Source organism: Ricinus communis, chromosome 6 (assembly GCF_019578655.1).
Source record: "Ricinus communis isolate WT05 ecotype wild-type chromosome 6, ASM1957865v1, whole genome shotgun sequence".
Classification (NCBI taxonomy): Eukaryota; Viridiplantae; Streptophyta; class Magnoliopsida; order Malpighiales; family Euphorbiaceae; genus Ricinus; species Ricinus communis.
This window is the reverse complement of record NC_063261.1, coordinates 19375956-19401845: the sequence shown is the minus strand read 5'-3', so window position 1 is coordinate 19401845 and position 25890 is coordinate 19375956. Positions and strand designations below refer to the sequence as shown.

The following is a 25890-nucleotide window of genomic DNA, read 5'->3' as shown; positions in this document are numbered from 1 at the left end:
CATTTATTCAACCATACAAAGCAATGCTATGAGACATCTTCAGGTAATGAACCAAAAAATAAGAGCTGTGCGTACATGAAACCATTGATGCTGATTCCGGTAATTTAATGAGAAGAGAAGCTGAGAAAGCCAGACAGTAGATTAACACCAGAAAGATTTCATTCAACTTCTGTGCAATAATCTTAACCCATTTGATAAAACTGTACATTCGCAAGCATCTAACCATATATATATATATATATATATACACACTGGAAATACAGAATGAAACTTCGAAAGACTCACCCCGCATGGCACCAAAATCACTATAACAAAGAGGTTTAAAATGTGTATCACAAGATACTGTATGTCATTTTGTATCAACTATAATGCACAAGTAGGATACTCTTCCTTCATGTTTGAGCCAAGTCTACTTTCTTCCCTCACGGAGAGATTTTCCTTTTTTAGCACCTCCAGTTGGGCAACCATGCCTTCGTTCCATACAACTTCTGACGTGCTTCATGCTTGGTATTAGCCAGAAACTAGCAGACCAGGATAGAATCAACTTGCATCTCTCAAACCTTGTTTGGTAGAATAGGCTTCTAGTATCTGTGCTGCAAGTATCAGAAGCTCCACCATTTCAAATCCTGCAGCAGAAACAGAATCCATCTTCTCGTAGCTAGAGTCCTCATCTAAATCACCTGGCTCATTGTGGGTGCTCCCGCCAGTTGATGTATCAACAGCCTCAGCCGACCAGCTAATGGGTAATGAGCTCCCAAAGGCAGTCTTCAAGAGTTTGGCCTCAGACACGATATCATGAAGAGCTTCTAATACGCCAACACATGTACCTTCACATGCAGCTGACTCTTTGACCTATGAAGTACATTACATCAAAAATAAAACTCTTAATTCAAATTATGAAGGAATAATGTGACCCTTTTATTTGAACTTCACATATACTTCCAAAAAGCAGCATCAGCATATTACGAATCTATCATCCAATGATGATTAATGGTTTTGACCTTATGACAACCACGAACCAAATGCAGCTTAAAAACAAAACTTCCAATCTAGTTCACTAGCATAAATCACATTTACATTACCCTGCAACTTGAAAACAGTTCCTGCCCGGGGCAAACAATACAAGGAAGACCTCAATGAATGGAAAGGTGATTTTGCACATACATTATATGAAATGATTACCTTTAGAAGAGCACAACGAAGTCTATGAATTGAAGAAGTCAGGTGCTCCATACTTTCCATGCTCTCTTTAAGGGTGGCATTTTCAATCTTCATCCTAGGAAGAACAAAAAGCATTCGATTTGTTAAGAGCTAATCATCATAATGTAATTACCTAAGGAATCTCAATACATATATTAAAGGTATGATTTAACATGCAAAAACACTGTTATCTAATGGTTAGCTTTGTGGATCAATGAGATTGACATTCAAAAGTTTCTTCTTAAAGTGTATTGATATAACCCCATAAGCATGACAACCACCCCTTAGCATTTGCCTCCAGAAGCAGAACTAATCCAAAAATCTTCTTTATTTTTTTTGCTAACCTGGCAAAATCAATGCTACTATGCGTTCGGCTGGAGAAATTCCCTTCATTGTTTAGGTGAGCTTCCTCTTCATTTACACCAATACCTGATGTACCCATCCAACGTTTCAGATATGTCCTTTTAAGCAGGTTTCTTAACCTTCCATCTTTATCATGAGTGAAGTGCCTTCTCTCCACTTTGTCAATTGATAAATTTCCTTCTTGTATCCCATGGCTAATTTTCCTGCACAATTAAGTGACATGTTAGTAAGTAGTTTAGAATATTAGAAGTGAAATTAGATATGTGCTGCACGAGTATAAGAATCCTTTAATAAAAATTACTACTTTATCATCTTTCATGTTTAAACATACAAAAGATAACCAAACAAAAACGGAAAAAATGAACATCAATCATGAGGTAATTGAAATACTTTCAGCTCCAGCAAAGATTTTACTACCAAAAAACAAAAGCAGACCTGAGAAAAGAAAAAGTTAAACAATGCATGAACCATAATGTCATAATTTAAAGAAAAGAAGAATCATACTCGTGTAATTGCTGATATGCCTGCTTTAACTGTGCCAACTCCACGAGAGCTTTAACCTTTTCATTTGTGACCTTAAAAAGAATATTAACATTCAGTGGACTATCAAGAAATCCAACCAACAGGCTTTTTTTCTTTTGGTTAAATGCAGAAACAAAAACCAACCAACAAGCTCATTGTCACTGAGAACAAACGAGCAATATGAATTTCAAATAAGGCAGTGAGAAGTTCATGTTAATGGAGGCACGTCAAATTCCATATTACAACATTTTCAGATAGTGACAAGATAAACTTGTACAGCAACAATCCCCAAAGAGATTTCTTCCCTTGTGCAAGTTTTAAGTTTATGCCAATCTCACAGTACGTATAAATAATGATGTCCCGTTAGTCCCATGGGTTAAGAAAAAAAAGAAAAAGAAAAACCCTTGTTCATAAAAATTATCTGGGAAGAAAAAAATTACTCGCACACTTCCACATTGAACTTTGTAGTCATAAACAAGCATTAAATATATAAAAACCATATAGGATATGCATAATATTCCCAAAATACTAATAATGATAACAGGAAACATGCTTTTAGTGCACAAAGTGCAATCAAAAGATTCCACAGGAATTACCTGCAGTAAGTTTCTCTGAAGCTCCTCCATTTTTTTCTGAAGAACTGCATTCACATTTCTCTCCAGTAAATGTCTCTCTTCCTGCTGAGATAAAAGCAACAATGCTGCAACCTGAGCAGAAAGAAGTACAATTATTTCAAATTAGTAGCATACATTCAACTGAAAAGATATAAACACAGAACAGAAATAAAACAAGATTGTGGGGCATAAGTGAACATGCAAACCTTCTCTTGCAGGGCCTGAGCAAGAGCTTCAGAGCTATTCTCTTCTTCATTATCCCCAGAATCATGTAAGCCATGTTTAACTTCCTACAAGAGGTAGAGATAATGAACATAAACTACCACTAAAAATTTATGACTGCTAAAGATATTAATAGCCAATAGAACTAGAAATACTCTAGCTTCTAATCCCAATGCAAACATTGTGATTGACGAGATAGAGCTCAAGCCTATAGAAGCTCCTGCCTGTAGTGCCTAGACATAATAAAGGACTTGCTGACTTCCAATTGCAAGTTTACTGGTATCCAGTCAATGTTTAATTTGAGAAATTAAGAATCTACTTGAATGGGTAATGCAAAAAGTTGCCACCCCATGTGGAAAGACAAAGAAGGAAGACAACTGGCAAGGCACTAGTTATCAAACCTCAGATATCAAAGCTGAGCCAATGTCATTACTTATGTGTACATCTCGACATTCATTTTCCTCCAGATCAATGACTCTCTGAGAAGGCCTTAAATTCTGCTCTTTGCTCCCATAGGTTTCTCCTATCTTTTCTTCTAGCATATCCATAGTTGATTTCATATGCAATTTCCCCTCATTCAGTAAATTCATGATGTGACCTCTGTGCTCAGAATGGTAGTGGCGTAACCCTGCAATCCCATTCATTACCATTTTGTCCAGTTGAATCTGTGCATAACCAATGAGTTCAAAAATTAGAAAGAAAATTTGGGAAGCAACTTTAAATATCAAATCTGAAGAAATCAGTATACCCACCTGCTTCTTTTCTAGTTCACGAACTTGCTTCTTTAAATGATTTTCTATTTCCAACCCCTACATGCCATAGCAGAATTCATATTTAAGAAAGAGAGAACATATATTCCATTTGCAAGCCAGGAAGGTAGACCTTAACCAGAATAATCCATACCACTCGTAATTTACTTTGAAGATTATCCGCAGATTTCCTCACTTGCTCCAGCTCTTCTTCTAATGCACTCTGTCTGATGAGAAAGTTATACAAGTTGCATAGCAAATATGATGTTTATTTGGCTAAATAAAAAATATAAGCCTAAGTGACAAACTCAAGTTTTGGAGAATGTTATCAAGCTAGTTGATAACTAAAACAAGGTAATAATGCCCATTAGACCCATCTCATAGATGAAAGCATTTTAGATCAAACTCCAAGGTTTGATGTTATGCTTTGGCCCTTTGGGATTGACTTCTAATTCCAAATCCACATAGAGCTTACAAATATCAAAAACTTCTACTTTTATCCTTGTCTAGTCATGTGTACAACATACACAATGAGAGAATCACATTAGATATTCTAACTGGTGTGGTAAAACATGCTAGAAACAGGGCCAAAGCCACATGTCAAAGTCCTATCATCTTCTTATGCAGCAAGGAAAACAATACCATACATCATGTGATAAATGAATAGTGATAATATTGCAGATGCTTAAGGAATAAACAAAAATAAAGGTCGTGAAAATTACTATGTAGTTAGAGGTGGAGGCGTCATTATAACTCCACATTTCTTTTGAGTCATGCAACAGCCAAGTGCATTTATCTTCCCAACTTGCATCCTCAAATCCTTCAAGAGAATGCTGCCTGATCTCATAGAACTTGTTGGCAACCTGCAATTTGTGAAAAATAATAAGTAAAAAAACGGTTAGAAAAAAGGAAATGTTACTTAAAAAAAATTAAAAAACTGGAAGATAAATTCAGAGCGGCAAATGCACAAATCAGTTTCAGATTGATCCTACAAAATCAAACTCAGTCAGCAAAAAAAAATGACATAAGCAAACTATAATTTTTCAACAAAAAAAGAAGTTTTATTGAGCAAGAACAAAGGAAAGCACAAATGAGATATAACATTAAAACAGGCTAATTATGTTGCCTAGCAATGAACAAACTCATGCTGTTTATTATTATTATATCATACCACAGAAAATATGATAAAGAAGCCAAATTCATTGTTATAGAATTGTGCCAAAAAGGAGATATCAGAATATACATGGTAAAACTACAGGAAGCTAAATCATGTCAATATAAAAGCTCCAGAAACATATGCCTGGATACAAACAGCTAACCATTAATACCCTTCAATTGTTTCTATGACAGGTTCATGAAAGTGAAAGACAACTACCTTCTTGAGACTTTCATTCTGCTCTTCTTGCTTTGCAAGATCAATCTGCAGTGCTTCATTTTGTCTCTTTTGTTCAAGACAATCTGAGGTAAGCTCTTCTAACCTGTTAAAATAAAATCTATTAAATACTGATTAAGATATTTAAATTAATAAAATTCATCCCATAAGAAACAAAAGTTCAAGGGATGAGATTCCAAGTCAGGTCCAGACGAAATTGATCCAGCAAGAGGATCAACAAAAGACTCAAAAATACAAGCCAAAAGGTACATAATCAACATTTATTAAATGATAAATAATGAATGACTCAATACAAGATTGATGCAAATTTTTCATCTCTAATATACATATACACATAAATAGAAACAATTGCAAAGCATCAATCCCTTTGTAAAACTACAGGCACAAAATTGCACACCATGTATACGATAAAGGAAACTTTGCTTCTCAAAAGCATCTAAAACAAACAACTTTGGAATAATTAAGATGTGATATGTGATCCTATTCATCAACCAAGTACTCTTTCCCCTAGAAAGGATTTCTTGTTATTTTACACACAGCCCAATGTATTGCAAGAGCCAAGACTGCAATTGCCAAAATCACCAGAAACTTAGAACTCTTAACAGCTCATATCCTTATTGTACACCAATAAATCCAGAATTCACCATGGAATCTTCCAAAATATGAGAGCAGAAACACACAGTTAACAAACCACCAGATTTTCATTTTTCAGGAAACAAGTTATCCAACATTATTATCACGTTAATTAGTACACCAAAACCACCTTAGAAATAACCATAAACTGCTTTCTGATTTCTACAAATTCTTGAGATTTAAAATGCATTCTCTTATATGGAAATCTCAATGGACCCGACAGAATTTCTATCAGGACTTGCAAAGCAGCCACCTCAAACACAATGCAGTAATTAGTGCATGGAGAGTGGTCTTTCAACTTCATGACTCCAAAATCAGGCAAACACCAAAATAGATCAAATATCTCAGTACCTCTTCTGAAACTCATTAAATTTTTGTGACATGAGTTCCTCCTTCTCCTTAGCCTTCTCAGCCTATCACCAAGCATTCAGAAAATTTAAGCTTTACAAATATTGCATGCTAAACTGGATAAGTGAAACCTTGAATAAAATTAATAACCTCCATTATTGAATTATCACGTTCAGCAAAAGCAGAAGCTACACAGCCTTGAAAAAATTTCAGCTGCTTCTCTGCCTCCTTATTCTGGAAAAAGGAAAGAAACATGTCAGGAGTCAACCACTAATCAAAGCATAATCCCAATATTCACTGCAAAAATTGCATTGAGTAATTTCTTCTTCCAAAGCAAACAAAAATTACAAGAAGAATAAGTGCTTTATAGATTTCTTTGTAGCTTGCTAAAGCAGCTCAGTCAATGACTTCAACCAACTGCAGGTGAAACTTAAACACTAATTTTTCTTGTCGGCAACTGCATCTGTTCTTTATGATAGCAAAACTTTGCTATCAATAAATTTGATGCTCTGCTGTAAGAAATATGATAACAGATCAAGCTAGATCCTTAATCATGATAGCACTCATTCAGCTCATGCCTGTTGCAGGACAAAAGAGTCTTAGAATGCAGCACTTAGGTAGTTCTCCATTTCTATGATAGTTTCTTATTATGCACTGAGTTCATGCCAAATCTATTTCCTATTCTCTTGATTCACTTCTCATCATCACTGTTTTCCATTATTGTTTAATCACTTGGGATGACATAATTTCTAAAGGAAAAGAAAAACGGCACAAGCATGCATCATGCTCACACAGACATGGAGAGAGAGAGATACCTTTGCAACCTCTGCATTATGTAGATCTGCCAGTTGGCTCTGGACACAGCGAAAGGGACATATAAGCTCATAAAACGTTTTGCAGAAATGTAATAAGTTATAAAGTCAAAATTCTTACTTTGATTCGGTAAGCCTCTGAAAGCTCCTCTTGAAGATTTAGATTATCTCTTGTGCAAGCAGCTAACTTCTTTTTCAAGCTCTCAATCTCCTGCTCCAAGCCAGCTGTCCTAATAGAGCATTAATTTAATCCTAGACTTGTTGCTTTCTCATTGGCACTAACCCATAGACCATAGAACCCCCTTCTCTCCTTCCATGCAGTCACTCCATCCCTTCCCCAAACAAAATGATGTATAATATAAAGGGGAAGCAATTTGATCTCATGGACAAAAGAAAGAAATACATTTGTACCTTTGGAAATGCATTTTGGTAGCCACAGCAAGGTAGCTTGGTCCAGCTTGCTGCATGCACAATTGCTCTATATCTTTATGTAACTCATCACGCTCTACAAAACATAGTAATATAATAATACTGAGTCCAAAATGCCTAAGAGATCCAACAGCGAGAAAACATCAGCCAAAAACTGGAAAAAGCTTAAGTCTAATTGTCAACAATCAAATGGGACTAATTACCAGCAAATAAACTTAAAATTTAAGACATAAGCTACTCATTCCAATGGATCATCACATTGTAAGCAATGAGGATAACGGAGTATACTACAAATGGTTTATGATATTCATTACAACCTACTGTGCACATCTTTTTTGCATTCACTCAATTTGTTTAGAATATTATAAAGCCAATAAAATCGGACCTCTTTAAATGCAGTTAACTGGACAAAGAAAAAAACAAAAAGCAACACTACGGGACCAAGCACAAACCAAAAGCATTATATAGTAATAAAATAAGAATTATTACCATGCTCCAGTTGTTGAATGCGAGCTATCAAGGACTCATTTCCACTTACCTTCAGATCCATGTCTGAAAAGGGCAACACAAAGTAAGCTAAACAAAGAACCCAAAAACAAAGACAACAGCATAGACATTATATATGGTCTGAATAAGAACACGACAAAAAAAGAAAAGTTATAGAGTTCACGAAATGGGCATCAAGTAATCAACAAAAGCTCTAAAATTTACTAATTTGTAACATATGTGCACTTTGAATCCGAATAACAACAAGAAGACACAAAGTTTCGATTTCTTGGCCTTATACATATAAGAGAAAAATGGAGAAAACTTTATCAAGTATATTTACTAAATTCCATTAAAAGATTGATTTTTCTAAAACATGAAATGAATAAAAACACAAAACCAAGATAGCCAATAAAAGCAGAAAATGTAAGATATTTATGTTTATAATTACAGAGTAATACCTGAAAATAATAGAGAGATGTTGGAAATAGGAAGCAAAGATAGCTAATTTAACAAAAGAAATAAGTGAATTGAAGGGCCAAAACAAAAACAGGAACTGAGTTTTGCTTATGAGTGAGAGAGATAGGAAGAGAGCCTTCTCTCTCCTTTCTCTAACCTGAAGCAACGACCGAAGGCCTTTATGTTAAAAGAGATCTCGTGTTTTTCTACACGGAAATTTCCTTTTGTTTTGTTTTTTACTGTTCAGGGAGTGAGATAAAAAAAAAAAAAAGACTAAACCCATATTCCCCTGAACCGATACAACCGAATTGAATTTATTAGTTAACTAAACTGATAATTAGGTTTAGGTTTTAGTTTTTCAGAAATTCATTCTTGATTCTGCTTCAGTTTCGGTTGACCGATCAAAAGTATTATAAATTTAATTTTTATCCGGTTTTCAACAACTGATTAGCTGATTCTTAAACAGTAATTAACCGGTTTTCATTCATGGTTAATTAGTTCAAAACTGGTTAACCATTTGATTTTTCCAGTTAATCAAAAGTTGATGGCTAGACGCTCAATTTTTCACCCAAGCCAATGATTTTTTGGGTAAATAATTCGGTCTACGATTCAAAAGATTATGATTGGTTTTTTAATAGTTATTTTTTTAGCTTGTAATATAATTAATTAAACCGTCATTATCTGTAGTATCTAGTTGAAGATTTAAGATTTAATTATAAGCAAATTAAACCGCAATCAATTTTAAAACTCAATTTATTTACTATTTTGTGCATTAAATTCGATTTAAATTTATGAAATAAATAAATTTAAAATATCTGATAAGAAAAAAACATAAGAAATATAATTTGTCAATTCATATAACATATTTGCTATATAAGATTGTAACACATTTACTAACATTTATATTTTATTTCAGTAAATAATTTTAAATAGATATTTTTATGATTATAATATCTAAATTATAAATATTTTGAATTAAATATTTTATAAGCTAGCTCATAATTTTATCTAATTGATTTCTATCTAATTTGAACTCGGATCAATTTTAAATAAAATCAGTGAATATTTATCGAATCGAGTCTCGAATAGCTCATTAAAAAATTAATTAATTTATAATCTGTATATGATACATGGAATATATATAATGACGACTTTATTTTAGGACCATTTTGAAAATTTTTTGGACCTATTTTTTAAAAAATCTAAAGTTGAAATTAGATTTCCTTTTCTACCTGTTAAGCAACCAGCTGAGGAAAAGAAAAAACAATATTTTCGTTTAGTATCAAAATTACCTTTGCATAATGCTTGCAGTTGCTACGTTTACCATCTCATACCAACTTAAACTGTAAAAAAAAAATATATATATATATATATATATATATATATATATTTACAATTTGGTTTACTTTTTAGTTTAAATATGTAATCTTTTACTTAATAAATTAATGTATATGTCAAAAGATAATAATATTTAATTTATTATTATTAATGATAATATATATATATATAATAAATTATTATTTTACTTATTTAACTATTTATAATTAATTTAACTCAATTTTAATGAAAATACAAATGAAAAATTTATTTCTTAGTTCCGATTAATACTCATATTGATCTAAGAGTAATTTTTAATAAATCAAGAAATTACTAAATCTCATTCTCGTCCTTATTCTTTTTCACGAACCAAATGACTTCTTAATATATTAATATCCATTAAACATTTGATTATAATTTAAAATTAAAGAGCTTATGATTATTAGTTTAAATATTATTTTATCATTCGTATAAGGAGTCCAATTGTTAAAATCAACGTTGCACATCAATGAAAAATAGTAAATGTAAGATGCACTAGAAACAAACATCTTCATCAGAATACAACAATCAAAATTCCAACTGCTCTGATTTCTTTCTACACTAAGCTACTTCTTAAAAGAACAGACAAAGATGGTAATACATACTACTAATCGTGAATTCTAACTTTGAGAGAGAGAGGCCAAAAAAGAAAGAGAAAGAAAATAACATACTGGCATTTGAAACTGTCTACAAGAAAGAGCTGCCTATGCAATTGCAATCTACCAAACCACCAGGATCCACAGCTAAATACATTTTGTACCCTACAAAAAGGCTTTGTTTTCATATTTACAGAGATGCAATGTCAGCATGTGATGAGCATCCATTGATTCTGCTCGTCTCCAATTCTGCATCAAGCTCGAATCATCTGCACATATTTTTGCAAAGTATCTTTAATCAAAATCTGATAAGAGACAAATTTTGAGGTCGGGACTTGAGCAAAAGATGAAAAGAATCATTGCATATTGCAAAAGATGAAAAGAATCATTGCATATTTCCTAGTATATATCCACAGCTAAGGCCACATCAAAGTCTTAAGTAGCAAAGAGGACTTCCTTGGTCTCTAGTTTAACAAAAAGTTTTCAAGTGAGCCAGTTTCAGAAGTACATCCACAAAAAGGAAAAAAATAAACAGACAATAAAAGAAGTCTCAAGTCATGGTTGTCACACTCGCATGTATAAGTGAGGGAAGAGTGTATGAAAATCAAGGCCTCCATATCGCTTTCCTTCTCTCTCTCTCTCTCTCTCTCTCTCTCTCTCTCTCCCCCTTCAATTTTGATTTCATATGCAAGTTGGCTATTTCATCCAAAGTATAAAGAGGCTGAAAAGTAGTCTGACCAGGGTGAAACGCCTTAATGACTTCCCAAACATCTCAAAATAAATTACCCAATTTCCAGATAATAAATTCTTTATTGAGGTTTACCATCTTAGGCATGTGCTTCCCTTTCAACGTCTTCATAGCTGCTTCTGCAAATGCTTGTGCTGCTTCTGCATCTGCTTCTGCAGCCTCTGCTTCTATTGCAGCCTCTTCAGCTTCAGCTATAGCAGCTTCTGCCTCTGCAACAGCTCGAGCAGCTGCTATAGCAGCCTCTTGCGCAGTCATAGTTCTCATCTTGGCCAGTTCCACATCAATCTGTGACTTTGTAAGCATATTGAAATCATCCCTCTCAACTTTTGGAGAAATCCTGTGTCTTCCCTCCAGGAATAACATAGAAGGATTCCTCCTCCTGTCAGAAAATGTAGGTGCAATCCTATATTTGCGTTTAACCTGCAAAAACAAAATGCCAAATTGAAATTAGGATCCAACACCACGATAACCTAACCCAGAATAGGAAGAGATAAACCAGCCCATAAACGAGAAATTTTTGGAAATATACAACTAACAAAAGTTAATATTCCAAATATCACAAAACTGTAAACCATCTACCATATTATAATCACACAAGTCCAGGTACTGATCAACATGCAAAAACAGTTCATTTATAGAGCACCATCTAAGGTTTAATACACTGCTGAATTTCGAGGATGTAATAATCTTTTGAGCATTTATACCAACAGCTTATCCAGAAATGTGGCTTGCATTTTCTGTGAGTATATATTGGCAGACCCTGCTTTTGGGAGACCACAACTAGGTATGGCTTTCAAGAAAAATAAATTTGATCCACAATAATGTTCATAAGCTATGAGACATCAAAATAATGTGATGGCAGAAATAAAATTATTCAAACAAAATTCAGCATTTGATTTAAGGGTTTTAACCACTATAAGTTGACTAAAAATTTCCGCAACCCCAAATATGACTAATGCTAGGCCTACATAAAAAAATATCGAATGAGAACCTTGTTGCTAAAAGAGAGAATAAAAAGTTTAAATTTACCAACTTCCTTATCCCCAAAGAATTCACAAAAGCGTTAAGCGGGTGTGAAACTATAACATACAACTAATTCAAGCCCTCAACTTCTTCCAATAAGCCAAACTACTTATCCACAAAATTGGCCATGCTGCATCTTGTAATGTTCTACTCCCCACAACCAAACAAGAACTTCAAATTAGTAGTCAATGAGAATTGACTAAAGGATTACTTAAAGAATTAAATACGTTTAAGCTGCAGATAATAGCATTAAGGAAACTGTCAGAACTCAGAACATCCAATTGACCCATTGCACCAAGATACAGAGTATAAATACCTTAATCAGCTTGCCATTTGATGTCAAGTATTTCAATTTTGCTGACAGTATCCTTTTAAAATCATGAGGTGGCCAATATTGTTCCTACAGAATAAAATGAGAAAATCAGCCTCTAAAACAAGATAAATCATAATTTAAAGATAAGAAAATGGCATGAGTTCAGAAGGGAAGTTGAACATATGGCAAAAACCACAAACTTTAGCAAAGAAACCTGTCATAATTTTAGTCGTATAAATTTCAAAGCAAGTATTAATTATCCAAATAAATATTATTTCGTTTTTTATGGTGATTTTGGTCCAAGTAAAGTGAAACTTACTTCCTTAATAACATGCTACTGGTATCCATGACATCCTTAGATTAAGTAAAAAAGAAACTAATCGAGATCTGCCAGACTACAACACTGCAGATAAAAGATTACCTCAATGTATGCAGCAATTGCTGTCTTATTAGAACCACCAGACTCCTTCAAGCTAGTTATAGCCTCCATTATAAGATTATCCAGCCTAAAACAATGGAAGGACAAAAGAGAATATATGTAAGTAAACACAAATGAAAAGCATATTTCATCATAATCAAAATAGAAAGTTAAAGGTCCAACTGTTTCACACTAATCAGGCACCAAAACTATAAACCAACAATTACTAAGGTAAGGCAATTCTAATGCCACATTACACTAAAAGAACACATAAAAGTGCGACATGCAATATCAAGTAAATAAGAAAGATTTCCTAACCTTACAGTACTTCTCCTCGGACCACCGGTCTGCATAGCGGGATTAGCAACTACAATAGACTTAGCATCAGACATATCTTCATCGCTTTGAACAACAGTGAGAGAGATAGGGTTGTTATTCTCTTCCTGTTTAGCAACATGGTGCACCCTTTTAACAGCTAACTTAGACTTCTCCCGTGAGCTCCATCCATTCGCCATTACACTCATATTTCTCCATTTATCCTAATAACACACATTTTAAAACATTCAAATTGTAAAAGTCAATGATGATTCTTTCTAAAAACAATAACAACGTTAAGAATAAGTGCCAACCTTGAGATCTACATTTGATCGCAAATACAGTACACTACTAAATTCAGGATCTTTAAGTATTGTACGCCATTTTCCAGCTCCATGTTTAATAACTCCAGCTTTTAAAGCTGCTTCTTCTTCTGCTGTCCATTTTTGTTTAGGTGCGCCCATTAAAAGTATCTCAAAGCAAAAACCCTCTAAAACGAATCCAATTCCCGCAAAACCTAGTAAGTCAAATAAGAACATGCAATCAAGAACCCAGATTATAACACATCAATATCAATAACAGCAATAAGCAACAATTAAAACATAATTATATAACCTAATTAAAATTGAAACATAATTTAAAAAAAAAAAAAAACCTAATAAGGAGATGCACTAAAAGAGCCTCAAATTAATATTAACAGCAACAATTACTTCTCAATGACTATAATTGTGAAAGAAAACTAACCCTAATAAATAAATAAAAAGGCGAGAATTACAAATCTCACAAAGAAAATCAGCTAAGAAACAAATCAATCATTAAAGAAAAACTGAATGCCTATATTACTGACTCAAATTGGAACAAAACAAATTTTAAAAAAAAAAATGAGAATTTACCGGGGAGAGATGCGATGATTACGCAGCGAGAGAGAAAGTGATGTGGTATTGTTAATTTTTGAATTAATTAATGATAATAATAATTTAAATAAATTTATTATATTCTTTATTTTGTGATTGTTTGATTTTGATAATAACGGAGAGGACTAATGAGAGTTTTTTTTGTATGACCAAACAGGGCACTAAATTAGTTTTAGGGTTCTTTTCTGAATAATAACAATAATCATTTCTGTTTGTGTGAATTCAGTTACAAAGAAAAAGCGCGGTTTACACGTGTAAAGACTTATCGCAGTGTTCGATCAAAACGTTGCGTTTTAAATCGGTGGTTACTGTTCTATTGTAAAGTTATAGTAATAGAGAAAAAGATTGAGAATAATTAGTCATTTTGTTGTTCTTAAAAATATTTATAGAGTTAACTTAGGTGATCTAAACTAAAGAGTATTAATAATGGATAATATTATTGACATAAAAGGACATTTAACTTTTATAAATTAACAAAAATAACCTTAGAAATTTTCAAAAAAAAATATAAATAGAATTAAATTTTAATGCAAGGATAGTCGTCTCATTACACTCGCTATAAAAATGAAAGTTAATATGATGCATAAAAGATTACTCAAACTCGAGACTTTCACTCCAAAAAGGGAACTCTTAAATATTTTTATTTTTTTTGTTAAAAAAGTATAAGCATGGTATTGAAATATATTTATATACAACCAATTAAGTTATGCATTCAGAAATAAGATTACTTGTAATCTAATATGGTATACATAAACATACAAATAAGGAAAGAGAAGGTGGAGTTAATTTATCATAAAATGTTCCAAGTGCTGGGTACTGAGACAAAGAGAGATTTTTTATTCTCTTTATGAAGGAAGATTTTTCAGCAAATTTACTTATTATGCGTATATAATCCTTTGTTATTTTCCTAGTTATTGAAATATTTGCCTATGATACATACAAAAACACCGGCTAATCATTGGACTCTGATTTCTCAAATGCACCTTCATTGTTATTTGTTATAAAATGTACAATTCATATTTAAAAAGATGAGAATGCATTAGGAACTAGGATTAGTAAAAAGTTCTTGAAAAATTTTTTAAAAAAAAAAAGACATAGGAAAATCTTCCACTGAGAAAAGACCCACAATATTTTCAAACGAAATTTGGTATAACTTGCTGTTATCATAAATTTTGAGAATCTCAGCATTCATGAAATTCTTAGTATAGCATTAAATTATATAATAACATTATATGGAAAATAAGTTTAAATAAAAGAAAATCATTTTTGATATGGTCCTATCAGAATCAGTATAACAAAATCGACTGTGGTGATATTATGGGATCATCAGAATCAGTATAAAGGAATGGACTGTGTTCCCAACAATAATAATAATAATAATAATAATAATAATATGAGAAACAAGAAGTCCTTTTCTTAGTTTAAAACCAGCTAAATGTCTTATGCGAATGATGGTTAGGAGACACCAACGAAGTTGACATTACTCAGTGGCATTAACTATGAACCGAATATAAAATAACCAAATTATAATTTATAAGTAATGAATTTTGTATTTTAGTGGTCATATTCCCACAATAATAATGCACAATTACAAGTAAAGCATAAACCTTTACCCTCACAGGAAGGACTACAAAAAGGGTATCCACATAGGCCAGATCAGAAGTCCAACGTCAGCCACATTCATAACATAATGTGAAAGGCAAATATTCCTTTCTGACTGGCCTTTCTGCTTTTCAAAAGGATGACACCCACATCCACAACCTATTTACAACAACTAAGCAAAAGCTTAGTCCTAAAGCTAGTTTTTATTTGTCATTTAGAAAAGAAAACAGCTGCGCCATTGTACTTTCACAAATCAAAAATCAGAGCATTCCAGAATTTACAAACACCTAAAAAACTCAAATCACATTCAACACAATCATAAAGGAAGATAACATATGCACATAACATTATGTGTACCAAATGCTGAATCCCATTTGAAAAAGAGAAGGTTCCAATTATTTGTGCAAGATACACATTAAAAAGAGAGAAAAAAATAATCAAAAGAAGACGACTAAAGCTGCTGGACAGGCTAGATTTAAAAGCAATGGCAATAAGGACAATCCCATAGAATCTCTATCAAAGTTTTCAGTTTTTTAAAATCACACTTCTGTTGAATCAGCCCCAAACAATCCTCTCATAATCGGAAACAGGCATCTAGCAGGCAGCAACAGCACAGAGCAGCCAAACTGCATGTGTCAAGAAAAAAAATATATCAATAATCATCCAATCATAACACATTATCATGATTAAGTGCAATAATACAAACACCATTGAGTGCTTTTCCAACTCAATTCCAATTATTCAGTTAGTGTTTGATGACAACAGGTTGAAGAATAAACAGTTGGTATTTGCTTGAAAACCTAAAGACAAAATCAAATGACCTGACACCAATGGCTTATGTTCAAGTATAAACTTGGTATAATAGTAGTATGAGCAAATGCTAAGCAACAAGGATCCTAATACAGATTAAAAATACTATTATATCATGGGTACAGTAGTGCCATTTACTATGATTACCAAAAATCCAATGAGAGTACACATTTTACTTAGGACCAGCAAGTTGAGTGAGGACCATATCTCTGACAATTATATGAACACGGTGTTTGTGCACAACATGCAAGAAGAACATCTGATATTTCCATGAACTTGACCTCGGCTTTAGCAACAAACTAAATGACCGAAATACCCTTCCACAGTTCCCTATGTGGATAGAGGTGAGCAACACAGGAACTTTGACCAAAACCCAAAAAAATAAGGCGATTTTTATAGCAAAACCAGATAAACATTAAGTATTTTCATAGCACAGAATCTTTCAACCGAGCAAACAAACCCAGATCTGAATGATCAAACAGTAACCCTGAACTTGTAATAAAATGACATAAAAATCCAAACTTAATAGAGAACGAGAAGCATACCATCCTTCCAAGCAACCAGAACTGCTGTTTTGTTGAGGAGGAGGCTGAGCATACTGAGGAGGATAACCACCTTGAGGAGGATAACCGCCTTGAGGAGGATATCCTGGTGGTGGGTAACCCTGTGGGTATCCTTGTGGTGGATAACCTGGTGGTGGATAAGCGTCTTTTGGGTATCCTTCTGGTGGATAACCTATTATTCCATGAAAGTCAAAAACAATTAGAACCAACAAAATCTTAATCAATTTATATCAGATCTAGTGCTAGATCCGATCAATCAATGTAATCAACAGAAAAACTAAACAAAACCCATTGATAAGTAATCACTCAATTACAGGAATACCGTATCAAAATCCCCAATTTTACACAAGCTAAGAAAACCCAATTAATCCCCGATCATTCAAAAACATGCATACCATATCAAAGCCAGCAAACCCAGTTGAAAGAAAAAACAATCAAAGAAAAGAGAAACCCAGAAAGCATTTTATCGAAAAGTGTATACCTTGAGCAAAAACCCTATTTACTCAATAACATGATACCAAATCGGAAAACGAAAACACCCATTTGAGTAAATCTGAAGAAAACAGAAACCCAGAAAATATTTAATTAAAAACGGTGTACCTTGAGGAGGAGGAACACCGACAGGAGGCTGCTGCTGATTGTAATAACTCATTCTTTGTTCTTGACGAAGAAGAAAGAGAGAAAAATGAGTTTTTTGAGTTTTCCGGTAAAAGAAAGAGATCTGATTCTAGAGAGCTTATCTTACAAGAAAGGAAAAGGGTGTGTTGTTTTGTTTGTACAGGGAGGTTAGGTAGGTAGTGATTGTATTTAGTAGAAAGAGAGAGAAAGAGAGAGAGAAGGCAAGAGAAAGACTTGGCTGTTTATAAAGGAACAGGAAGACTAGGGGAGGTTATTATAACCAATGGAGGCTTCTCTGTGTTGAATATTTTCAAGAATTTACTTTCTTTAATCATTATTATATTGTTGTTTTATTTACTGATGCTGACATGTCAGCAGTTGTAGGGTAGGGTCTTGATGACGTGGATTTATTTTTGGATTATCTTGTTTTTCTTGAATACGCGTAGCCTTGGTTTTCTTTTAGTTCTTTTTTGAATAAATAATTATAAATACTTCTTAGTTTGCTTAATCACTTCATTTTTTGTCTTTGTTATTTGTTAGGTTAAATACTATAAAACTAATTAAACATTTCAGATGTTATTTCTCTCAAAAACTGGAGTGTTTATAATACAAAATTTAATATTATTAATTTATAATATAATAAAAATTTAAAAAATAAACTGAAAAATATCAAATTTTATTTAGTATTGGCGGTCGATAAAAATATTCTTTCCATAAAAATTAATTTTTCTGAATTTTAAGATTTATTTTCAGAAAAATTAGTAAGATAATAATTTTTAAAAATAAATTTGATAAAAATACTTTATAATAATTAAATTATATAACTATAAATTTAAAAAAAATATGATTCTACTTTTTCAACACTTAATAACAACTTTGTTACAATTAAGTTATTTTTTTTCTCTAAAAAAATATTAAATTATCTTTTTGTCATTTATCATTTTACACCCTATTGATAGATATATTAATAACATTTAGAGTGAAGAATAAACAATATTATTTCCAATCAAAATACATAGTAAATCAAACCTCAAAAAATATATAATAATATTATCCCTTATTTTAAATGAATTGAGTTAATGCTGTTTCTATTAGATTTTGATTTGGTAAACTGAATCCAATCCAATTCAGGTATTGGATTTGTGGGTACGTGCCGTCTTATCGTTGGATAAAGGAATTATGAAAGAAAAAAAAAATATAAATTCCTATTCCTAATAATTACTTTATTTATTTCAAAATGAGATTTATCATCTAATAGAATTCATAAGGAACCAAACTCACTTAATATACAAGGGAACCTTTATTCTTATTTTGACTGATAATTCAAAATTCTTTAGTCAAAATAAAATAAAAGTAAGGTGACTTAATAAAAAAAGTAAAATTTTATAAATTATATATAAAAAATCTTTAATCTAATTAAAATAAAATTAAAAATTCAGAAATTAATAAAATAAAAGTGAAAATTTGAGAAACTTAACAATGAATTTTTTTTAATAAAAAAAATAAAAACTTACTGTGGATAACTAAAATTCTTTTGACAAATTGATGGAACATTACATATTAAACTTAAACTTTTTATATTATTATGAAAACTAAGTCTACAATTATTTATTTTTAAAAAAAAATAAAATACATTTTTATTTGTTCTTTTTTTGTATATTATAGTATTATTTTTATAATACCAATCAACAAGCAATTAATTTGTGGGTATTTTTATTCTTCTTCAGAAGACAAATATTTTAAATTCTAGATTTTCTTATCACTATTTACTAATATAAATTTTAAAAAAATCGGCTTATATAAACAAATCGTCATTTTATGTTATAATGCTCATATGACCCTTTGGCCTTTAATAAAATATATCTTAATATTTCACATAAATCATAAGTGTTATTTATTTATTTTTGCATAATAAAATAAGCTATTAAAATTTGGTAATTGTCCTTTCAGTGCCATTGATTTTCTTTTTCGAATTGATTTCCAACAAATTGACAACTGATAATTCTCTGTCGAGAAGGAAGTATTATAACTTAGGCTGCTGAATGACTAGTCATGGCCGGTCCAACTAAATAATAATAATAATAATAATATCAGTTCTTTTTTAAAAATAAAAATTTGTAACACCAATAATATAATATCAGTTGGGCAGCCATATCCATTTTTCTAGAAGAGAGTATGTTATTCAATAAGATAATGATTTAATTAATTAATTAGTTTATTTGCCATTATTTACTTCTTCTTTTTTTAATAAAATTTACTATTTTTATAATGGGTTCAAAAAATATTGTTTTTCTTATGTAGTCTACTATTATTGTTGAACCTCACTAAACTATTAATTAAAAAAAAAACTTATAAAGAGGAATACGATGGATTTTAGATCACTTTTCGGATGATTCATTTATATATATAAACAATTTAAATAAATATATGTAATAGAAGGTTAAAATGCGCCGCCAATTTTTCTAATGAGGAACCATCAAGCTCTCTGAATTGGCGGCTAGAACTTGTTAGATCGGACTAAGTTTTCATCCTTCAAAGAGGATGAATTATTCTCCACAATGATAGATTTATCTTTTTTTTTATTGTTAATATTAATATCCTTATTAACATTAAAATCAAACAATGGAGATCTCTCGTAAAAGTAAAAAAATAAAAAAATAAATACTATTTATTAAATTAATAAAAAATTTAGTCGTATATTCATACATTGTACAGTAATTATTATAATTCGATTATAAAATTAAGTTGATAAATACAATTTAATAATTTTTTGATATTTGATATTAATATATAATATTTTTAAAATAATAGCAAACTAACTATATTTAAAAATCTTTTTAATTTTTTTAAGATTTTAAAAATTTATTCGTACGATAATATAAAAATTATTTTAAAAATATTTGATGATTAATTTTAGCATTATATAAATTAATACTATCGATATAATTGATATTATTATTTTCTAAGATTAAAATTTATTATATAATTAAAATTTTAATTTATTGCTGAATATAATCTTAGAAATATTAATTTTTAGAATCAGAATTATTATCTAATTAATATATATATATATTTTTATATTTATTATCAAATATTAAATTTATTTAAATTTTTTATTAAATTATAGTAAAATTTTATTTGTGGCCAAAACTAATATTAATATTATTAAAATATTTAATCAATATTTTTTAGTTGCTCTAATTTTTATCATATTTTAATTTTAGTAAATATAAAGTATTCATATTCGCTTTTAGTTAGTTTCATTTTCAAAAATTTTATATTATTTACTTTTTAATTTTTAAGATAAAATAAATATTTTTAATTAAAAATATTATTTATTATTGACATTATTAGATTCCATCTAATAAGAAAATCACAGACTATATTATAATTCTTTTATCAATTTCGTTGTTTTACTATATTGACTTTTATTTGTAGGAGTAACAGTTACTTTATTAAATTATAAAATATTGAATATAATAAATAAATTATACAAATAAATTCATATATTAGATAAAAAATTAAAAATAAGTAATATCTAAACCAATTCATTAATAAAAAAATTAATGGGAAATTTTTTTAATATAAATTTATAAAATAAAATGATAAAAAATTACAATGACCAGAAATAAATAAAGTAATATCAACAGTTATTTGGATAGGCCGTATTTAATCTCAGCCCTCCAATTTTGAAGGTCTGTTTTGGTTTTACAATCTTGCACAAGAAACATGAAAACTTTATGACAAGAATTATTTATATGCTATATATTATAGCCGGACGTCAACTGAACGTTTTTAATATTAATCTTAATTAATTAAAGGATATGATATGCTATGAATATTATATATGATTCAAGTAAAATATATCCAGTTAAAAAATTCAAAAAATAATAAAATAAAGCAGGGAAATCAATTAAATGGATAGGTTTTGACCCAAGAGAGATGCTGCCAAATTACTGGTAACTCACACATCTTTCAAAATTAATTCTTTTTTTACTTGGTAAGACACCCCCTATGGCCCTATAAATATATATATATATATATATATATATATATATATATATATATATATATATATATATATATATTAATTATTCTTAATTAATATGATTAAAGGTGGATTTGCATGTAATAGTTGATACTACAGCATCCGACGGTAGGCTGGTGGTTTGCATCGGGTCAGTTTCCCTCTTCAGAAAAAGACGGATTTGAATTTCATCTCAAACTTAATATGGTTTATAAATATTTTATAATAAAAGAAAGCTCGTATAGTTATATAAGGTGAAAATTACTATCATTAAAACTCATATAATCACGTAAGGTGAGAATTACTACCATTAATTATTATTTTTTTTATCAATAATAAAAAAAAAAAAGCAATCCTAGATACTAGTATAATCTAAAATCAAAAAGTCTACCTTGTTGGATTTAATTTAGTGCTAAACTTCTTAGCTTACAAGTAAGTAAGCAATTTCATATTAATTAGTAAGTCTGTTTCTCCTAATTATAAAAATGATATTTGAAATGCTTCCTTCTTTGTATTCACACACATTGGTCAACAAATTCATGAGATATATTTGGACGGACCGAGGCATCATGCAACATGCATATAATTTGGAGAAGATCTCTGGTCAAAATTCAATGGCGTCTTGAAAGTTTATTGTACAGGTAGGCTGAATCACAGTATACAGTAACCCATCATGTAAGCTGATATACAAAGCCCACAAGGCGGCCGGCCGCCGCGTGTCACCAAATGTCAATATATAGATAGCCTCAACCTTCCCATTTTCAGAAACCTTCTAACTGAAGTGTTACTTCACAGGAGGAAGTAAGTAGACATGTCCAAATTGTTGACGACGACAATGGAAAAACAGAATTTGATGAGGCAGTGCAAGAGGGTCAAACTTTAACAGCTCCACAAGAACTCTGTGATAGTAAAGAAGGCAATAAGCAGGGAAGGCTTGGAATGGGCTGCCAGGAGGTATAAAGAGAATACTTAGTTCTTGGTCTAGGAAATTACTATTAAGTAATAATCAGTTGATTAATTGTTTTCAAGGCAAGTCTCGATCAAATAGAGTAAAACCTCTTCCTCGTTATAGTCGTATATTTGGTATTAAAATAAAATTTATGCCTATGAAGAGATTATAATATAACGGAGGTTTAAATAATATCTTTTTAAATTTAATACTTAATTTTATTAGTAAGATAATAACAGTTAGAAATATGATATGTTAATATCTTATCCTATTATATAAATAAAATTTTAAAAAATTTTATAATAATATATAATTTATTTATATTTATAACTGACTTGTATTATAATTATTTTTTTATAATTATATAGAAATTATTCTAATATAATATACTGTAATGATTAAAATAAATTGAGAATTGAAGTGCCTCCACAATTTCTATAAGAAAATTTGGATACGAGTTACAATCACATGGGCTTTGGTGAAGAGAACTATATTTGGAGGCCCAGTAGTATTACCTAAAAAGTTATAAAAATGATTATTTTCCTGGCCCAATTATTTCATCTCATAATTTACTTTCGGAAAGTTTTCATAAATATTCTAAAATTAATAAAAACTATCCCTTTTTAAAAAATATTTTTTAACTTTTTTATATACGATGTAATTATTTTTTAGATTTTTTATTTTATCAAAAATAATAAAAATTGTACTTAAAAAAAATTCAAATAATTATATTTTTAATATTTTAACACTGTAAACACTGTAAATTTGATCAAAAATATAAAAATATAAATATTTTTATTATTTTTTCTTTACTTTTATCACTATTCAATTATTTAGAATGAAATGCTATAATTATAGTATTATGAAAGTTTTATAGTCCACCTTCATTAATCATGAAACAAATATATATATATATATATATTTTGGGGCTATGAGAAGAAAAGGTCACCTATGCTAATAAGCACATTCCCTATTTTTCTAACATAATTAAATTTATTATTCTCTTACCAATTAAGTGTAGCTATCTTAATTCAAAAATGGTCTATAAATCCGTAAGGTTTCAAAAGTAAACTGTAATTAATAGATAATAATTATCCTTTTTAATAAAAAAAAAATTCTTTCAAAAGGGCAACTATCAACTCTTTGTTCTTCATTTTTTCCTTTTTCTTGGACAAATAACCAAACATAAAAGCAGCAAAATCAGAGTTAATAATTATACATTTAAGCTTTTTTTAGTCAATTATTATGCGTTTTATTTTTTATTTTAAAAGTAAATTAAAAATAGTTAATTGTTTAGTATATAAGAAAAAAAGAAATAATTATTTTATAAAACCACATTTAAAAAAAGAGAGTCTTAACTAATTATCTGGTGACACTAGATTGACATTATTTTCATAGTTCTTTTATATTTGAAAATTTAAAGTTTAGCCACTGGTTCACGAAATTAGAATTATGCGTACTTATTTGGGTTACTTGTATTAGATACTTCCGAGTTGCTACTTTCTTTTTACTAATAGAGAAGTAAAGTGGATTGCCTAATCAAAGATTAATTATTAATTAGCATTAGCAGGTACCTAAACGTTAATGCATCAGGGTTGGTGCATCAGTCTTTGAATAGCATTATATAATGTTTAAATTGAGCGTTTTGCAATGGATCTATTTTTTCTTTAATTATAGACAATCAGTTGGTATTATTTTGAATAAATTTTCATTATATACCTTTGCTTATATAAGAAGATTTTTTTTTTTTTTTTGGTATGGATAGAAAATTCATGGTTTAAAATTATGAATTTTCTTGTTTAATAATTTTTTTTATAGATTTAAACCAAACAGAATTATTTTAAATGAATATATAAATCTATATATATTAAATTTTGAGGCATAAAGTTTTTTAAAATATAAAATTATATTTTGATATATAAATTTTTTATTTTAATATGAGTATTTATTTTTGAAACATGAATTTAAGTTTCATTGTCATTGTATTATTTTTCTATTAATTTATTAATTAATAAGTTAGATTTTTATTTTTTTTAGAAAATAGCATTTTATTTATATTTATAATATTATATTAACTGACAAATTACAGATAATAATTTTAATTTAAAAGAATAATATTTTAAAAAATTTTATTAACTTATAAATTTCTAATTATACAATAATTTCTAATCCTAAGAATAGTAATATTCAATTATATTTATGGTATTAATTTATATACTATTAGAAATTTGATTAATAAATAATTTTATATTAGTACATTAATAAAATTGTAACTGATAAAATTTTAAAATATCAAAAAATATAAAAAATAAAAATATTTGATTTATAAATTATTTATAAAATATTAAAAAATCTATCTATACATTTAATTTATATTATTATTTATAATAATATAATTATGATAACTAATATAACACGTGAATAAGCTATTAATATAATATTAATATTCGCAGAAAAGAAAAGATGAATTATTAAGCAAACTGAAAAAAAAAACCCCCAAAATAAGTACAATTTTTTGGTTTCTCCCTTTATATAATTCTTTGTGTTGCATTTCTTTTTCCAGTAATATTTTAAACTGTGTATTACATAATGACAGAAACCCTTTTCAAAATAATAATAATAAACAATGGTTGTATGCATGAAGAGGACTAATTAATCTTCTAGATCATGTTTAAGTATTTATTTTTTAAAGCAATGGCTTCCATCAAAATGGTGAGGGAAGCTTTCACTTTCTTCTCTCTGTTAGACTAGTTTAAGTATTTTTGTGAGAGAGAATTACTGAGTATATTGATTTTCTTTAAAGAAAAAAGAATGCATTTAATTGTTTGTTTTCCTTGGTTGATGGAAATAGGCCAACAACCATCAGGTGAGAAGTCCTGGTTAAGTCTAACTGTCTCACCATTTTGCATTATATAATTTTTAAAATCATAATTTATATATCAATTAATTTTTTGTGATATTTCCTTTTAATTGTCTGAAAAATGAAATCAAAAAAAAAAAAAAAAAAAACAAGAATTGTATCATCACAGCTAATGGTTTCAGATGGGATGAAGCCACCAAAATAAAAAAGGACAAATAGAAGAAAAAAATTAAATTTTTGTATATATATTTGAATGCTATTTTCTTTATTTCATCTCATTTCGGAAAAAAATCAAAGGAAATAAAGGAAAATAGATTTTTGGAAAAAATCAAAGGAAAATAGATTTAATGAAACGTAAGTTTATAATTCTCTAATTTTCACAACAATACAAAAAACTAATTCATATTTTAAAAATAATAATATAATAAAACAGACCCAAAAACTTCGTGTCAATAAATGAGCATGGAAAGAAAATATTAACCTTTCAATATAGTTAAATAATGCTCGGTATATTTTATGGCTTTTACTGAAGTACAAATTCAAAATTT

General features: G+C 29.6%; 3 protein-coding genes across 5 annotated transcripts; all 3 read right to left on the bottom strand.

Annotated features, from left to right (window-relative positions):
- Window positions 1-137: 137 nt before the first annotated feature.
- Window positions 138-8509, bottom strand: LOC8262293 (protein Hook homolog 3). 3 transcript variants are annotated; one of them, XM_015727390.3, is made up of 18 exons: window positions 8388-8509; window positions 7775-7837; window positions 7268-7361; window positions 6978-7086; window positions 6860-6898; window positions 6195-6278; window positions 6048-6109; window positions 5046-5148; window positions 4393-4533; window positions 3825-3893; window positions 3674-3730; window positions 3323-3586; window positions 2906-2989; window positions 2682-2792; window positions 2068-2138; window positions 1545-1766; window positions 1183-1276; window positions 138-852 (listed from the first exon to the last, which is right to left on the bottom strand). In XM_015727390.3, exons 2-18 carry the CDS (start codon window positions 7833-7835, stop codon window positions 541-543), a joined length of 1977 nt encoding a protein of 658 aa, XP_015582876.2. In that variant the 5' UTR covers window positions 7836-7837; window positions 8388-8509; the 3' UTR covers window positions 138-540. The 3 variants fall into 3 exon arrangements, with proteins under 3 accessions (XP_015582876.2, XP_002532426.2, XP_015582877.2); XM_002532380.4 differs by lacking the exon at window positions 8388-8509 and adding an exon at window positions 8233-8381; XM_015727391.2 differs by lacking the exon at window positions 8388-8509 and having other exon boundaries at window positions 6978-7081; window positions 7775-7820.
- Window positions 8510-10056: 1547 nt separating this feature from the next.
- On the bottom strand, window positions 10057-14105 carry LOC8262294 (telomere repeat-binding factor 1). Its single transcript, XM_015727387.3, has 7 exons — window positions 13893-14105; window positions 13314-13516; window positions 13003-13223; window positions 12688-12772; window positions 12270-12353; window positions 11006-11350; window positions 10057-10451 (listed from the first exon to the last, which is right to left on the bottom strand). The coding sequence occupies exons 2-7, from the start codon at window positions 13461-13463 to the stop codon at window positions 10437-10439; spliced, it is 900 nt and encodes a 299-aa protein (XP_015582873.1). The 5' UTR covers window positions 13464-13516; window positions 13893-14105; the 3' UTR covers window positions 10057-10436.
- A 1762-nt stretch (window positions 14106-15867) lies between these two features.
- Window positions 15868-17752, bottom strand: LOC107262302 (cysteine-rich and transmembrane domain-containing protein WIH2-like). The gene is made up of 3 exons (XM_015727382.3): window positions 17489-17752; window positions 16871-17060; window positions 15868-16141 (listed from the first exon to the last, which is right to left on the bottom strand). The coding sequence occupies exons 1-3, from the start codon at window positions 17538-17540 to the stop codon at window positions 16090-16092; spliced, it is 294 nt and encodes a 97-aa protein (XP_015582868.2). The 5' UTR covers window positions 17541-17752; the 3' UTR covers window positions 15868-16089.
- Window positions 17753-25890: the final 8138 nt, after the last annotated feature.